The sequence below is a fragment of the Leopardus geoffroyi genome, chromosome D4, assembly GCF_018350155.1.
Source record: "Leopardus geoffroyi isolate Oge1 chromosome D4, O.geoffroyi_Oge1_pat1.0, whole genome shotgun sequence".
NCBI lineage: Eukaryota > Metazoa > Chordata > Mammalia > Carnivora > Felidae > Leopardus > Leopardus geoffroyi.
The window spans coordinates 61,209,877-61,227,093 of NC_059342.1; the positions used below are offsets into that span (position 1 = coordinate 61,209,877).

A 17,217-nucleotide genomic window follows, 5' to 3' on the forward strand; every position below is an offset into this window, starting at 1 on the left:
GCAAGGCTGTAGCTTCCAAGAAAACACCATCCAAGTGTTACTACCAGTCAACCATACAGACAGCCATGGCCATAGGCCTCCAGTTATAAGCCCCAAAACTCAGGAAGTTTGGAGAGTTCACTGGGAGCATCAGCAGGAGCCCATCCGGAAAGTTTTCCAAGGTGGGAGATTTCCATCAGGAGAAGGACTCCCCAGGCCCCCCAGGCCCAGGGCTCTGTATCCTGGAACCCCCCAGAGCTCTGGTGAAAGCTATACCCGATCTTAGGGCTCTCAATGGAGGATGTAAAACTGTAAATGTGTCACATCTTGCACATCAGAACATACTCATTGATAATGACTTATGCAGTTCTTTAAAAAGAAAAATAAACTTAAATTAAAAAAGGCAAGGTGACCTAGGAATGCTAAGTGATCCAGGTACAAGCACATGGCAGAACGTGGATCAAAGTAGAGCTATTACACAGGTCTAAAGAACACAGTCTGCACCTTGTGCTTTTGTGTCCAATTCTTTGTTCTGTATTCTTCCTTATGTAATTGCAGATTATAAACTCAATTATGTGCACTAAGTTCACTGCTTGGCAATAAACAAATGTTTTCCATTCATGCCTGCAATTCATTTGGTTGGGCGCATCCCAGGCCCTTGTTGCAGGTCCCTAAGCCAGCTCCTCTGACAGCTAACCGCTCAGGGTACGTTCATGTGGCAGGAGCACAATATTCCCCGCACTGTGGCTGCTACAAGGCTCCCTGCACCCTGACCCCTAAGGAACAGAGAGAAAGATGAACACTTACAAGTGGCTGCTGCCCCTTGAGCACTCACCCTGTGCCAGGCACTGTGCTGAGCACTTGACTTGGAACAGCTCAGTTAATCCTCACAGTGCCCTGAGAGCCAAGATTTTTATCACCCCTCGTGGATCATAAACTCCGCGAAGGCGGCAACTTTGCTTTGCCCCCCTCAGTGCATCCCCGGTGCCTGTGACGGTGTTCCATCAGTGTCTGCCGAGGGAGCGTGTCAGCTCTCATTCCAACAAGGAGGAAACAGAGCTTTGCTTACCTAAGACTCCCACCACCCACACTACCCCCCCCATCCCCCACCCCAGCCTGTGGCCCCAGGTGCCCTGGGGGGGGCATTCTCTCAGAGGATTCTGACTCAGGTTCTTAATCACTGTCCCTTGTGAGAAGTTACTAAAATCAGTTTGCCCTGAGGTCACCTCACAGATGAAGCCAACCTACAGAAGCGGCAGTGACAGTGCTGACATCCTTCTTCGTGGCTGAGGTTCCCCTCCACGCACACAAGGCCTCCCCCATTTATAAAGTCCCTGCTCGCAGTCTGGGAGCAGACTCTGAGTGGAGATTAGCCTGTGGCGTGTGGTTTAGGGGCTGTCTTGGGAGGACCCCTGGTGGCAGGGCAGGGGCATGTGGGACTGAGCAGAGGGAGGTTGGGGCGCAGGGCTGGTGGGTGCTGCAGTGGGATAAGTGGGAGCTCACGGGCCTGGGTCCCTCGGAGGCATCAACTCAACAGCTGAAGAAGTCCTTCATCCAGTGGGTGTCCATGCCAACGCAGAAGGGCTTCTGAAAACACCCATCTGCGACTCAAAGGGAGTGTTTCTGATTGTGAGGAAAGTAGAGACAATTATTCAACTGAAAGAGCTGTGAGCAAGTGAAGCAGAGAAGCTCTGAGACCCTTGGGGAAAAGAAATGAGAGCCGGAGAAGGGGCAAGCAGCCTGGAGCACATGAGGTGACCTGGCGCCTGGAGAAGGTCCCCGCCTTCCAAAGGGGCTTGCTTCCCTAGAGACAGGATGAGGGACAGGGATGGCCCTGCCCCATTCATGAGGGTTTTCTGTAATAGGCTCTGGAGACGCTGGCCAGAGACCCTCCACCCATCTCTACCCTCTGATGAAGGGGACAGAAAACTGGGTGTACCTGTGCACATGGGAGTGTCGAAGACCCCAGGGTAGTCACGGACCTTTCACACTGATGACAAGGTGGAGATGAGCAGACTGACAGGAGAGGGATGGAAAACCAACCAGGTGATGAGCTCCCCTCTTCTTTCTCCTTTTTTTTTTATTAAAAATTATGATAAAATAGATACAAAACTTAACCACTCTAACCATTTTAAAGTACCCAATTTAGTGGCATTAAATACATCCACAATTTACAACCATATCATTTAGTTCCAGCACTTTTTCATCACCCCCAAAGGAAAGCCCCTACCCATTAAGCGGTTACTCCACATTTCCTCGCCGCCCCCCCCCCCCCCCAAACTCCGGTCATCTCTACGTATTTGCCTATTCTGGACACTTCATACTAATGGAATCACAGAATATGTAGTCTCTTGTGTCTGGCTTCTTTCACCTGGCGTAATGTTTTCAAGGTTTGTCTGTGTCACAGCAGGTGTATTTCATTCCTCTTTATGGCTGAATAATACTCCATTGTGTGGCTACACCACATTTTGTTTACCCCTTCAATCTCTTGATGGCCATCTGGATTGTTTCCACCTTCTGGTTATTGTGAATAGTGCTCTGAATATTTGCATACACGTTTTTGGGTTTTTTTTTTTTAATACCTATTTTCAATTCTTTGGGGTCTCTAGTTGGGAGTGGAATTGCTGTGTTACATGGTAATTCTACATTTAATTTATTGATGAGACACTCCCCTTTTTATAGATTTTCATAGAATCAGAGGGCAGGAAGGGACTGCAAAAATGACCTAAAATGATTTTTCTCAGACTTTTGGATTCACACATCAGTAAAACTAAAACTACCATCACCACCACCCCTTCTCCCCAAGAAGGAGGGACTTGCATCGAGGTCAACCCTATAAAATGCATATATTTAGTGTCAGGTAACTCACTGCCTTATATACCCGCTTGTCTCCCCTCATCTCCAACTTTGGGTCATTGGGGAACCAATTGCTGGGTCCCATCCTCATCCAAAGTCTGAATTCCCCTCTCCAGCTGCCCTGGTATGGGCTTGCCCAGCCTTGGGGGAAGGAAGCTCCCTCTCCCAGGTAGCTCGGGTTCCTGGATGCTCTTCCTCAGGGAAAGCTGGCTCTACTCCCATGGTCTCCCTAGTATCTTTGCTCCATCCTCTGGGGCCTCACAGACCTTGGCTTCACTCCACCCACTTCAGGACTGGAACCCACATCACCTTCTGCTTCCTATATGTTCTACAGGGCTGAGCATGCCAACATGAGATACTGATACCAAAGGAGGTGGAGATGAGGCAGTCCCTGGACTTGTAAGAATTCTTAGAAGAAACAAAGAGAATCTCCAAGGTATTTATAGTATTTCATGAGCACACCCACAAAAAAAATTGTGAACAAGCCATATAGACTAACAGGTTTTATTTTTGCTGTTGGCTGGGCTTATACCAATGTAACGTTTCTCTCTGTGTGGAAAGGCAGCAAGGCAGCAACACAGCCCGGAGAAAATGCGGCTCCTCTAACAGTGAGGGGTGAGATCTGCATTGAAGCCCACTGTCCCTTGTTAACTGGGGGGCCTCGGTGAGGTTAATATCTGTGTGCAGATATTAACAAAGGAGAAAAAGAGAGAGAGACAAATCAAGAAACACTTAGCCATGGGGAACAAACTGATGGTTACCAGAGGGGAGGTGGGTGGAGGGATGGTTGAAACAGGTGATAGGGATTAAGGAGTACACTTATGATGAAAAAAATGTCTGTGTGCCACAGTCACTGAATCAGTAGAAAGGGAATGTGAAGGCTGCCTGATGGGCAGTTGTGAAGGAGGCGAGGCAGCTTACAGACGCACCCCGCACACCACAGGCGCCTGCTCTAATAGTTATCACTGGAAGAAATCTGAGCAGCATTTATGCCTTCGATGAGCAAAATCAAAGTGAGAAGACAAATTCACTGTTATTTAATACACATTTGGCAAACAAAAATCCTTTGAAGGATCAAGTTCTTGCATGGAAATAACAGTAATAATAAAAAGGTAACATTTGATGGTGAGGAACCTGTAAACCCACTCTACAGGGCTGAAACAAGATGGCAACCTGGCCTCTTATCAAAGGATACGGTGGCCTTGCTGAAGACTTAGGGTAAGGCTAAATTCTACCCCAGCCACCTGGAGGTGGGGGGACAAGGTCCCTCTGAAGAGGATGGCCATGCCCTGTGTCTATCAGCCCTGGGGAGGTGGCTCTGACAGGAGCTGGGGACCTGGTGGGACTGGCTCAACCCACTGGGCAGGGCCCTGAGAAGGGAGCCCCAGGTGGTCTCCACCCTAGAAGGAGCTGGAGACAGATGAACTGGGCCTTCTGTTCTTTCCCACTACCAGTGATTCTGTGTTTATTTCTCTTGTTATCCCAAGTATTGGTGACTCACCATCTATAGAGATTGGCTCTTAGACAAGGGACTAAAATTTAAAGCAGGATCTAATCCCCTCTTAGGCTGCATGTTACAGAGGAGCAGAGGCCCCCTGAGGCCAGCAGGGAGCCTGGCAAGCCCTGCAGAAATATCTAAGGAGAACCCACCCAGAGGAAGTGACTCACCTACCCCATCTTCCAGGGAGGAAATTCATCTTCCGGCCTATCCTACAGAATTTAGTATTGACTTTATCGGGGAAAACATCAGGTGTCCTTACATGCTGAACAGGATCTATTAGTTAAAAAGACATGATTATCTTGCTTGAAATGGACAAAGACATACGAGCACAGATGATACTTCACAACACCTTCGGTATGGGCTGCAAAATTTTCCCAAGAAGGGTCCTGAGGCTTCAGGAGATATTTTTGGTAGCAAAGGTCAGTGTGGATGTCAAGAGCTGCTCAGTCCAATCCTGACCTGCACAGTAGTGTCCTTGGGCAGTTCCAAGGTAAGAGAAAACTGGAAGGGTTTCCTGCCTCCTCTTTGTCTGCTGGATCAGCTCCTGCAGTTTGGCTGGAAAGCCTTCCTGCTTCTTTCCGTCCACCTTGCTGGGAATCCCAGAGACACAAACACCCAGAGTCAGGCACAGCTGGAGCGTGGGGATCCACTGTCAGCCTTGGGCTGATGCCAGCAGAGCCATCTAAGCTGGGCTACCTCTGGCTGTAGGCCCCTTCCTCTGATCTTACTCCCCCCCTCCCCACCCATGGCTACATCCAGGCAAGTGGGTCGTGGGGGTGGGGAAAGGAGAGAGGCAGAGAGACTGAGATTGATTTCAATGTGCAGCCATAGTGATCTCTCAGATCTGCACAGCCCCACACGCTGTGAAAAGGGCTTTCTCACTTTCATCTGATCCTCAGCACCTTGGGGAGCACCAGCCCCTTCTAACCAAAAGGGAAACGGAGATTCAAGGAGAAGAAACAAGCCCGCTGTTACTCAGTAAGTGGCTGAGCCAAACCCCGGTGCTAGGGCTGACTCTAGATTCAGTGCTCTTTCCAGGGTGACAGATTGCTTCTATGCACTTCAAAGAAAAGAACCCAAATAAAAAAAAAATGAAAAAATAAAAAAATAAAAAACAGAAACACACACACCCCAACCCAAATCAGAAAAACAGGTATCTAACTTCTCTCCAGCAATACGTAACCCACGAATGCTATATGCAGACTAAGTTCACACAGGCTGTCCCTCAATCTGGGTGCCCTTTCACTTCCTCATCTGCCAGCTCCCTCCTGGGGGGCCAAACCTGAGCCATCACAAATGACATTCTCTGTGCCATGGACCTAGCACACGCTTTCGTGACAAGACTCTTCACACGGCACCACAATGTTTTATTTACATGCCTGTCTCCTCTAAAACACTGTGGGTTCCTTGAAGGCAGGAATGAGTGTATTTTCATCTCTGGATCCAAAACACAAGCAGGGGCAGGCACAGGCTGGATGCTCAGTGAATGTCTGGGGAACAAAAGCATGAAAAAGTAAACATTCTCCTAGCAAAACTAGCTGGCTTCCATGCAATGGTCTGGCCCTAAAGGAAGAAAGGTGGAAGGATGCCCTGGCCAGTGGGGGTGTGGCATGGACACCCAGTACCCACCGGGCAAGACACTGCACTCAGGCTGGAAACCAATGCCCTCTACCCTGCAGGAGACCCCCAAGGTGGAGAGGCCTCTGAGCAAGGTCCCAATCACCTAAAAGTCAAGGGACTCCCCCAACCTGATGTCCTACTGCCAAGCAGGGCACCTCTGCCAAGAGCTGCTGAGGATGGATGAGCAACGAAGACCCCTGACCCGGCTGAAGTCCGAGTGCCCCCTTGCCCGCCCCCAGCGGCTGCGAGTCCTCATGGCTGCTGCTGTCCTAGTTAAAGCAGGGATTCCCGGACAGCGTCCAAGGAGTCTGTCTTGCAACAGCACCATGAAGAAACACTGTGATCAAACGTATGGGAAATACTACGTACTACCTGACCCCCTTGTAAGAGGCCCAACACACACGCTGGCGTGCCGAGGGTTCTGAGATGTCCTACAGCAAGACAGTCCAGTAACTGGGCTTTAACCCAGTGCCTGCCAAACCTATTTGATCAGAGCCTCATCCTACTTTCACATATACACCCCCTTTATTTTTCTTTATGAAAAACCCATTAACATCCTATGGAACTAGTGTTCCGAGGAATACATTTTGGGGAATGCTGGTGAAGGTCATCGAGCAAGGGAAACATTTACTGTGGAGGAGAACAGACCCTTGCAGGCAGCCTAGGGATACATGTGAGATGGGAGGGGCTACCAGGAAGGGGGAGATCATGGCCCAGAATGGGTGCCAGGAATCTCTCACCACTCCACAAACTGCCTTAGAACCACTTGAGTCTAGTGAGAAAGACAAGAGAGACACTTGTCCTGAGCCTCAGGTTTCCCGTCTGCAAATTGGGAATCAGCCCAGCTCTGCCTGGTGTCATCAGATGAAATCACAGGATTCCGAACTGTGGAAAGCAGACTCCTCCAGCACAGCCTTTGTATATGATGGATGTTCAAACCTACCTGACAGGAAGCTGCACGAATATAGGGGTTATGAAAAAAACAGGACAGCAGCAAGAGGCAGACCCAAAACCTCAAGGCATGTCACTCCAGGGCCACGTATTTCAAGGGCAAACAACCCTAGGCCCACTGATAACCCCTGGAGAGATCAGGTCATTACAACAGTGAAAATCCCCAATGCTCCCAGCTCCAGGAGTCTACGCGGGTCGGTGGAAAGGCAGGGGCCCAGAGCACACCAGATCCGGTTCTAAGCCAGCTCTGCCCCCTCTGGGCTATGTTGCTGGCACGCAGCTGCACTCTGTCTTTCAGATGTGCAGGATTCTCCCGCATGGCGGTGAGGACGGATGACACTGCAGTCAAGCTGCCACACACAGTAGGCGCTCTATGACTATTTCTCATTAAAGGCCGGGATTTGAGGGACATTTATAAAGATGCCTGTCAGCAAAGGCAAAGTGAAACCTTTTCGCTTCAGTCATGTTGCATGTTGGCAGCTGCCAGTGGGAGGGATGAGAAGATGGAGGTACTGGCCCAACAGGCAGAGGGCGAGCATGAGGTGGCTCTGGGCTATGTGGTCACGACTGCCTCTCAAGAAGCCAGTGGAGGGGACCAGGCCTTTGGCTGGGAGAGGCATAGGAAAGACCGCACCTCCCGAGGACATGTGGCCTGGCAGAGCTTGTGGCAAAGACCAAAACTGTGAAGGCTGCTGTCTACTTCGTGCAGACCAATTGCTTTCTGCACGCTGGCTCTAAGCTCCGGGCAAGAGGCTATGTGACTTGTCCCGGCCACACAGCTGGCCAGCCGAAGGACTGGATGTGAACTCTGAGCCCGAGTCCAGAGTACAAACTCTTCCTACTCTGTCATACTGCCTCTTGAGGTTGGGATCGTCTGTTCACATCCTCTCCTGCCTCTCGAGGTCCCCAAGGGTGGGACTGGCTCTAGCTCATCTCTGTATCCCCCGCACTCAGCACGTAAAAGAAATGTAGCAAGCACTGGCCAAACAAATTACTCACTTGAAAACACTTCCAAAAGCTACTGGATTTTAGAAGTCGGGGCGCTGCTGAGGTACTATGACATGGCAGAAAATTACAAGAACTAATTCCCTTCTGAGGAACATAGCATTAACAGGGTATACGAGAAATTCCAAATGCTTAGCTCTTTGTCTAGAAAATGTGAGCACCAAAGTCCTTCCACAATGTAATCTATTAGGGTCTTCTGCTCCCACCTGAAGTGTAGAAAGCCCTACAGTGATACGGGTGAACAGCATAGACTTAGAGCATCATCCTGCCCAAGCCCTGATCTTGCAGGTGACGGCACTTAGGCCAGAAAGAAGGGATCCAGGATCATGCAGTGGGCTTACTCTTGTTTCCTATAGAAAAGGTTGCCCTTGCAACAAAGAAAAATGCATTCAACATACACATCCTGAACACCTGTTGTATGTTGTATGCAGTGGGTGCAGCCAAGCATTAGAACAGAGTTTCAGACACGCAGTAAAGGACCCCAGGGGCTGAAAAGTTAGTTCTATGTAAGAGAGTCAAGAAAGGCTTCACTGTACAGGCGACTTGGATCACAAAGAACAAGTTAGAAGTTTTCCAGAAAGATGTGTCAGGGAAGGCTAAGCATTCTCCAAAACACATGCTGCCCCAGCTAAGTTTAGAGTTGCTGCTGGGGAGCCACCACCTAAACAAAGACTACATTTCCCAGCATCCTTCACAGTCAGATGATGCCACATGACTACTGGAGGCCAATGGAATGTGAGGAGGAACAGGTGGAACAAGGGCAATTAAGAGGAAAGTAGTTAAGAATGGCTGTGCCTTCTCCACTGTCCCCTTTCCCTTTTTGCCAACCAGAAGAAAAGATGCTGAGGTCCCTGGGGATGGCAGGGCTGCAAGATGAAATGAGATGGGTCCCCAAATCACAGTGTGAAGTCACCTGCCAAGCAGAAGCAGCCGTTCCAGACTTCATGTGAAGTTAAGTCTACCATGTTTGAGTTTGTTACAGCAACAAGCATCACCAACTACTACAGCAGGGAAGGGAAGACAGGTGTTCTGGGCAGAGTGAACAAAGGCATGGTGGTGTGACAAAGTGTGGCCTGTTTCAGGGAATGGGGAAAGAGCTGACGGTGGCCAGAGCACTGGCTGTGTGAGGGCAGTACTGGAATTCAGAAAGCTCACGATGGTGACCACAGGAGGGAGGATCATGTACAGGGATTGTTTCCAGGGGCCCTGGTGTTGCTGGCGCTGCTCTCAAAGGAAGAGTGGAAGTTGTGAATGGTTTCCTGTAAAATCTGTCTCTCGCGTCCCTGTAGAGGAAATTGAAAACAGACACAAAGTCTTGTTAAATCTTTGAACTATTAGTTCAATTGACATGGTGTTGTTAATCCTCAACTAATACTTTAGAAACCTATGCGTGTCATGGGGAAATAAATTATCTGATTAAGAGAGTACTGAGTTTAATAAAAACACACTGAGTCAGAATGTCCCCTAGCACCCATAATCACAACACGAAAGGCTAGAGAGGGCCCTCGAGACACAGGGGTCCAATCCCTCAGGCAAGGACAGGATGCAGAGCCCAGGAGCTGGACTGACTTGTCCTGGGTCACATGGCCTGCAAGGGAAGTTTCCTCCCCTGATTCACTGGGTGTCTTTCTAGCCCTCAGAGTTCCAGGGGATTGAGTGGGAGCTGAACTTCTTTCTGCTACAGAGAGTTTCAACTGCCTCACTCCCCCCTGCCCAAAAGCTGTCAGATTCCTCTCCACAGTGATTCACTTCTCACTCTATCCATGCAACATTCCCCCACATCCCCACCCCTTAACACACATGTTTTGAGATGTGAAAAAGGGAGGATGTAGAGGTTTCTTTGAGCCCAGAGAACATCTTCACCAAATACCTGGCTGAGAGGCAGTGATACATAGAAGTTAAGAGCAGGGCCTGGAACCAAACAGCCTGGGTTCAAATCCCATTCCTCCCATTTACTAGCTGGGTGACCCTGAAAAAGACACTTAATCTCTCTGGGCCTTAGTTTCCTTATCTGTAAAATGGGATAGCAATGGTACTCAAATGGTTGCTGGTGACAGCGGACTCTGTGTGGGTAGCAGGAGGCTGACAGGTCTTATTGTCAGAGAATAGCAGTGTGGACTCAGTGCGTGTGTGCATGCACGCATACACACACGTGTACACATACACACACACACACACACACACTTTTAAGTAGGCTTCGTACCAGGTGGAGCTTGAACTCATGACCCTGGGATCAAGACCTGAGCTGAGATCAAGAGTTGGGTGTTTAACCAACTGAGCCACCCAGGTGTCCCCTAAACACACATTTTTTTAATGTTTATTTATTTTTGAGAGAGAGAGATAGAGCGCAAGTTGGGAGGGGCAGAGAGAGAAGGAGACACAGAATCTGAAGCAGGCTCCAGGCTCTGAGCTGATGCAGGGCTTGAACCCACAAACCGTGAGATCATGACCTGAGCTGAAATCGGACACTTAACCGGCTGAGCCACCCAGGTGCCCCCCCAAACACACATTTTTAAAACCAACAAATGTGGTGATCAAAATGTAAAGGAAATTAAAAATGAATAATCTCTGGTAGACTGTTTTCTGCTAAGAGTACAAAGAAAAAAAAAAAAGTCTACCGAATGAGCTCAACTTCAAAATTTTTCTTTTCGTGGACTCTCCAGACCCCAGAGCAAGAACCTCTACCGCTGTTGAGGCCTTCCTGGACACCTGAGGGGGCAGTAAGACCTCCCAGCATACCAATCCTTCCAAGTAAGTTAAATCACCTAGAAAAATGCCTCCCCGCAGCCCCAGGAGCCCAACAACACAAACCTGAAGGCAGCAGGGTAGAGGACAGAGCACCAGATGTGGCAGTCTGAGGACAGTTGAGTCCCCATTCTACCGCTCCCTAGTGGCGGCATCCCAGGCAGGGCCCCTTGCTGTCGGGTGTCCTATCTATAAAATGGGGACAGTAGGACATGTTGAGGCTGTGATGAGGCTCAACCCGAGATAATGAACGGGGTGACACTGTGCAAACTGCAGAGGGCTAAAAAATAAACAGGAGGGATGACAGCAATGTCATTATTAAACACTACCTTAGCCTTAATTGCCTGAGAAACGAGGTCAGGGAGAGACAGGGTTCCAGCACTCTGCCTCCTACTTAGGAGGGAGCCACAGATGATGAAAACCATAATTGTTCCCTGTATCCACTGCTGATTGAAGATGATGATAATAATTGCCCCTTAAAAACCCCTGAGCTTCAAAGGACCTGCCTGATAATTCTTAAAAGGGAAAAAGCGAATGGCCATTAAGAGTAGAAAAAAAGTGTTCAGTCTATCTAGTAGTTAAAGAAATACAAATTAAAACAAGGCACACTTTTTGGCCTCTCAAATTAATAAAAATTTAAAAACAAACTGATAGCCCTCAATACTGGCAGGGATTCACTGATGCTGGAACCACACTGCCACAGCTGATGGGGATGTTCACTGGCTCTTTCTGGAAAGTAATTCAGGAAGAAGTGCCATATACCTTGATTTAGACTCTTTGACTCCAAAATTCCACTTTTAGACATCTATTCTGAGGAGATAATTAGAAAGCCTTATACACAAAGTTGCCCACTGCAGCACTCACTATTAATAGAAAGTTTGGATAGCTACATATCCAACAAGTAGGGATTCAAGATAAAGTAATTTTAGTATATCCATACAAATTTATCATATTAAAAAGAATTTTTAATGACATGGGTAACTGCATATATTTAATGTTAAACGAAGAAAGTAGGATGTAAAATTATAGATCCAAATTTATCTCAGCCACGGAGAGAAAAACATTTGGCACAAAACACTGCAGTGATCGTCCCAAATGTGAAAAGCATTGGCCTCTGGGTGGCTGGATCGTGACTTCTTTAAAAAGCCTTTTCAGGGGCGCCTGGGTGGCGCAGTCGGTTAAGCGTCCGACTTCAGCCAGGTCACGATCTCGCGGTCCGTGAGTTCGAGCCCCGCGTCGGGCTCTGGGCTGATGGCTCAGGGCCTGGAGCCTGCTTCCGATTCTGTGTCTCCCTCTCTCTCTGCCCCTCCCCCGTTCATGCTCTGTCTCTCTCTGTCCCAAAAATAAATAAATGTTGAAAAAAAAAAATTAAAAAAAAAAAAAAAGTCTTTTCACCTTTTTGGCACTGTGCAAATTTAGCAAAATGAATGTGCACTGCTTTGATGATCACAAAAAAATGGCAATACAGAGAAGCAAGGCTTAAGACCAACCAAAGGTGAAATGCAGGTGAGATTTCTGATTGACCTTCTCCAACATATAAACCATTTCAAACTAATAAGCGGTCTCAAGTACATTATCACAACCTGAATACTGGAGGGGGAAGGTTCACCCAGATCTATGACTTGTAAGACTGAGGATCCATACTGCTTTGCTGATATTTTTATGGCCAAGTTAGGTTTTTTGGCTTATATTTGTTTAAAAAAAAACATCTTAAGCTAAAATGTTCAAACTATTTTTGATTGTGCAAGAAATACATTTTACATCACAACCTTGTTATGGGCAAATATATACAACTGAAACAAATTTACCCTCCTACCTGCAAAGAATGTTGATATTTTCTACCCTATTCTGTTTTTAAGCTGCTGGTGGGGTCCCTGAGTGGCTCAGTCGGTTAAATGTCCAACTTTGGCTCAGGTCATGATCTCATGGTCCGTGAATTCAAGCCCTACATCAGGCTCTGTGCTGAGAGCTCGGAGCCTAGAGCCTGCTTCAGATTCTGTGGCTCTTCTCTCTGCCCCTCCCTGACTTGCACCCTGTCTCTCTCAAAAATAAACAAACATTAAAAAACAATAATAAAAATAAATAAAAAGCTGCTGGTAAACCGCTAGATTGAGTGCACAACCCTCGAGCCTGGCAAGCTGTGGACCACAGCCATTAAGACATTACAACACTAGCGGGCAAGGAAATCTGGGCCTCCATTCTCTCATGGGTCCTCTCATGGGTTCTCGAATGTGTACAGAGCATCTGAGCCACTAGTGGGTACTCTCCTGGCTGAGGTTGGGTTGCAAAAGAAAAAGTATGAACACTGAAGGGAGAGTTGGTGCCCTACAGCAATCCAGAAAGAGGCAGGAGGCCCTGAAGTCAGAGTGAGGCAGGTCCAGCCCAGAACAGCTGAGGGCCAGGGCATCAGAAAGCCATCCAAAGGGCTCCAGAAAGCTCCTTTCGGCCTGCGGAGAAGCAGTACATAGCTCCAATGGGAACCCCCACGTAGTACAGAAGATAAACCTGTTTTGGTAATATTTAGTATTGCCCCAGTCATGTTTTTGTTCTATGGCACACTGTGATACATGGTTCTCACTTCCACAGGACTTTGTTTGGTGGCTCAGAACTTCGCTCTGCACCCATTTCCATGCGGAATCACCTGACTTTGAGGGTGGGCGCTGCCCGTGGGAAGAACGTGGCTGGGACAGAGAGACCCTCAGTCTGGCAGGTTGGAAGCACCCAGGTCTCCTGGTTGGGAGCTGATCAGCTGGTGCCCCCAAATATCACTCTTATGGAAGGAATGTGTCCCCCCGCCCCCCAATTCATATGGTGAAACCCTACCCCTGGTGTGATGTACGAAGAGGTGGGGCCTTTGGGAGGTGACAGCGTTTAGATGAGGTCATGAGGGTGGGGCTCCCATGATGGCATCAGTGCCCCTATAAGACAGCGCTGGCTTCCCTGTTCCCTGCCGTGTGAGGACACAATGAGAGGTTGGCAGTCTGCAATATGGAAGAGGACTCTCACAGATATCGACCATGCTGGCAGCCTCCATGCTGTGAGAAATAAATTCCTGTTGTTCACAAGCCACCCAGGTCATGGTCCTTTGTCATGCAGCCCGAACCAAGACCACCGCCACCAGCTGTCCTGCCTTTTGCTTCTCTAGACTGGGCTTTGTTTGGTACAGGATGCAGACTGTCACAGAAATAGAGTATGGGGGCAATGAATTTGAGAGAAAAAGAAAAAAGGTCCCAGTTTGTACGAATATTAAGAAAAATGTTCTCCTGTGGAGTGGACCTGAGCTCTTCCACTCTATGGCAGCAGTTAAGCTTCCTGAGATTTTCAAGCCAGCCCAGTCTGCCTTTTATCTGGGATCCCAGACCACAAAGGCCATGGCTGCCAAGGGCAGAGGGGAGGTTCTGGAAGCATTCGCAGCTACTATCTACCACGCCCTGGGCCGGGCTCCAGCGGCATCCAGCTCCTGGCCTGTCCCCCCACACCTTCCATGGTCCTCACTGGCCCTACATCTAGTACCTTACCTGTCTTTGCTTGACGGGCTTGGCTTGCCCCACCACCCTCCTCTCCTTGGCTCGCACATCTGGCCCCTGGAGGCCAAGCATGAAGGGTCCTGTAACCCCTGAAGCACATCCACATCACTCACCTACCTCCTCCCCAAAGCCCTTGCCCTTACTTGACTGGGTCCCCCTCAGCCACCCTGAGGGCCTTATCTGTCCCCTGCGGCCTCCCCTCACACCAGACTTCTTGCTCTCAGCTTCCACACATTTTTAGTTCTTGAGATGCACCATACACCCTCTCACCACAGGGTCTTTGCACATGTGTGTCCCTCCTCCTGGTCTGCACTCTTTTAGCCCTCTACCCCATGGTTCCCATCTTTCTTCAGATCCCAGCCCTCCTGCCACTCCCTTGGGAATGTCTTCCAGGACCTTGCCTTTCCAGCCCCCACTTGAAGTCCGGAGCTCTCCTTAATGAGCACTGAGTCAGGGCTACAGAGTGGTCAGCACACAAACTCTGGGTTCTAGTTCTGGCTCTGCCACTTACCAATTATGTGATTTTAGGCAAGTTCCTTAACTGCTCTGTGCCTCAGTTCCTTCATCTATGAACCGGAACTGGCCTCAGTGGCTCCCGTGAAGTTAAATGTATGACTAGATGTGACAGGCTCAGAGCAGGGCTGGGCGCAAAGTGTGCTCAGTGCTTAACACCCACAGAGTGCCTGGGACACGGCGGAGAGGCAAGGGTTATTTTTCAGGACGAAATGAATGCTCCAAAGACTCTACTGCTTGCTCTGGTTGATCGGTGTCCCATGAGCCACCCGGGTGTGCCCTTCCTACCAGCCCAGACTGGCCCACCTCCTGCAGCCCCCATGCCAGCCTCACCCCCTCCCCTCCTCATCTACAGTGGAGCAGAAGCGGTGCTGGCTGGGGGCCAGGGCTCACCGTCCGTCTCTGAGCCTCAACTTCCCCATCTTAAAGGGAGGCAGCCCAGGCCCACGTTACAGGTGAGCAGTGTTTGGGAACAGGCTACTAACAGCAGAAGAAGAACAGACAATAAAGACTAAAGGAAAATGCAAGCATTGGAAGCACTGCCAACCGAACCACTCCGAAGGACCCCCTCACAGCCTATGAACAGGCAAAATAATCACGACGACGGCAGCAATAAAAACCACCACCCCCGACCCCGGCAGGGAGGCCCGGAGCCACCCCCATGCAGCTCTGTGCTGGGGGAACACAGGAAGAAGACCGGGGTGCAGGTCCTGCCTCGCCTTCCTGCCCACCTCTCCACCTGGGCACACCTCCCTCCCTGGGGCTCCGCTCCCTCGCCAGCCAGCCAGCAGCCAGCCGGACAAGGGAAGTTTGAGGACACGGCCTCCTCAGATTTACTGGGGAAATGTACGTGAAGTGTCTTGTGAATGATAAAGTGCTACATGAATATTTATTTGCTGTTGGTGCTCTAAGTCTGTTCAATATTTGCGTGCACACCCGGCAAAACACACAAAGAACCATGAGACCGGTCACGCTCTCTGACATAACCTCGTATTGTGGAACACAGCCTGAGGAACAAAACAACAGAAGAAAAAGGAGCAAGGCAGAGACATCCATTATGGTGCTATCTGTAATGGCAAAACCCCAGACACGGCATCACTGTCTTACAAGAGGGGGACCGTCAGGCAAAGCGTGAGAAAGCAACAGGTAAGCAAGTCGTACACACTGTTGGAGTGAGTGAGACAGAAAAGTCCATCCTGTGTTAGAGAAAAAAGCAAAGCTCAAGGGAGCTTGAATAGCCCAACAGCAACTGTCCTACTAAGGTGTGCAAAGTGAGTGGTGATTTTAATTGTTTTCACATGTATGCCTTTGGGGGGGTGGGGAGCATGGTTCATCTTTAGTTTAAAGCTGATGAGACAGAAATTTAACATTAGATAAAAATGCAGGATGCCAGCAACAACAGTGATTGACGGGTCTGTGTGTACCAGGGGCGCTGTGGTACAGCCCCAGTGTCCCTGGCCATCTCAACAGATGAGGAAAGCAAGACTCAGAGAGGTGACAACTTCTACATAATACGGCAAGTAAGGGGAGGAGTGGGTTCACACCCAGGTGGGCCTGACTCCAGGGCCCCTATTAAACAAGGGGTCTGTTTCCATTGTACACTGGAGGGCAATACCCAGCCATGTGGATTGAAATTACCGCAGGGAATATTTTAGCTGAATCTATGGGAAGGGACAGGAAGAGGAACAGGGAGGTAGTGAGTGCTCGGTCATGAGAAACATGCACAGGGGGCCATCCTCTGCCAGACGTTCCAGAGGAGATGAAATCAGACCATAAACATCCTTGGGAACACTGAGGGCCTGGGACCCTAGGTAGTGAAGCTCTCCACTGGAAAAAAGATTGAGAACAATACCTTGCCTGCATTCAGTTCAGAAATTGCTGCCAAAATCTGCTGCCTGGACCCATCTGTCTTAATACCCAGCTCCTTCAAGTCGCCGTCGGTAAGCGTGAGGAATGCTTCCATATCCACCTGGAAAGAGAGAAGGGGGATTTGCTACCATCTGCTTGATGCCACACCTCTTTTTTCCAACCACAACAGAAATATCTTGATTATGGACTATTAGTGTTTATTAGTAGTGAGTTAATTATGATTTACTACTTCCAATTCCTGACTTTATGATGAAAGTTTAGTTGAAAGTATTATGAAGGACTAACTCTCCTCAGCTCTAGGGCTGGGAATTTCAGGACAGGTGCATTTTGGAAAGACCGTGACCATTTAACAAGGAAGGAGAGTTCCGAGACAGTGACGTGGGTGGCCAGAGCGGTGCAAATCCAAATCCGCTGTTAGAAACTTGGCTCCAATGTTGCTGCACTTCTGATGATATTGGGAGCTGCACAGAAAAGGTGCACACATGGCGGTACTCACCATGTTTCCCCCCAGAAGACAAGGGAGATGCAGACTGTGGAAAGACAGAGAAAATAAACAAGCAGAAGCGATAAAAGGAAGAAGGGCCATGGAGAACTGAAGCGGAGGAGGGCTCAGAACAAGGGCCACTCAAAGCCATACGACCCTTGGCTTCT

The 17,217-nt window shown here is 49.1% G+C and overlaps 1 protein-coding gene across 29 annotated transcripts in view; it reads right to left on the reverse strand.

Annotated features, from left to right (window-relative positions):
* Window positions 1-17,217, reverse strand: part of ANKS6 (ankyrin repeat and sterile alpha motif domain containing 6) — a 68,675-nt gene that overhangs the window by 14,128 nt on the left and 37,330 nt on the right. For 19 of the 29 annotated variants that reach the window (XR_006710529.1, XR_006710526.1, XR_006710524.1 and 16 more), the window contains exons 14-16: window positions 16,550-16,666; window positions 1,919-2,050; window positions 815-1,602 (exon numbers count right to left, since the gene is read on the reverse strand). Coding sequence is in view for 2 of the 29 variants with exons in the window: in XM_045470308.1 (XP_045326264.1) it covers window positions 9,091-9,195; window positions 16,550-16,666 (222 nt within the window). In the remaining 27 variants the exon portion in view is untranslated. Of the gene's footprint in view, window positions 1-814; window positions 1,603-1,918; window positions 2,051-3,325; window positions 9,196-16,549; window positions 16,667-17,062; window positions 17,097-17,217 lie in introns of those variants that run through there. The other 10 variants (XM_045470308.1, XM_045470307.1, XR_006710535.1 and 7 more) reach the window with 8 other exon arrangements.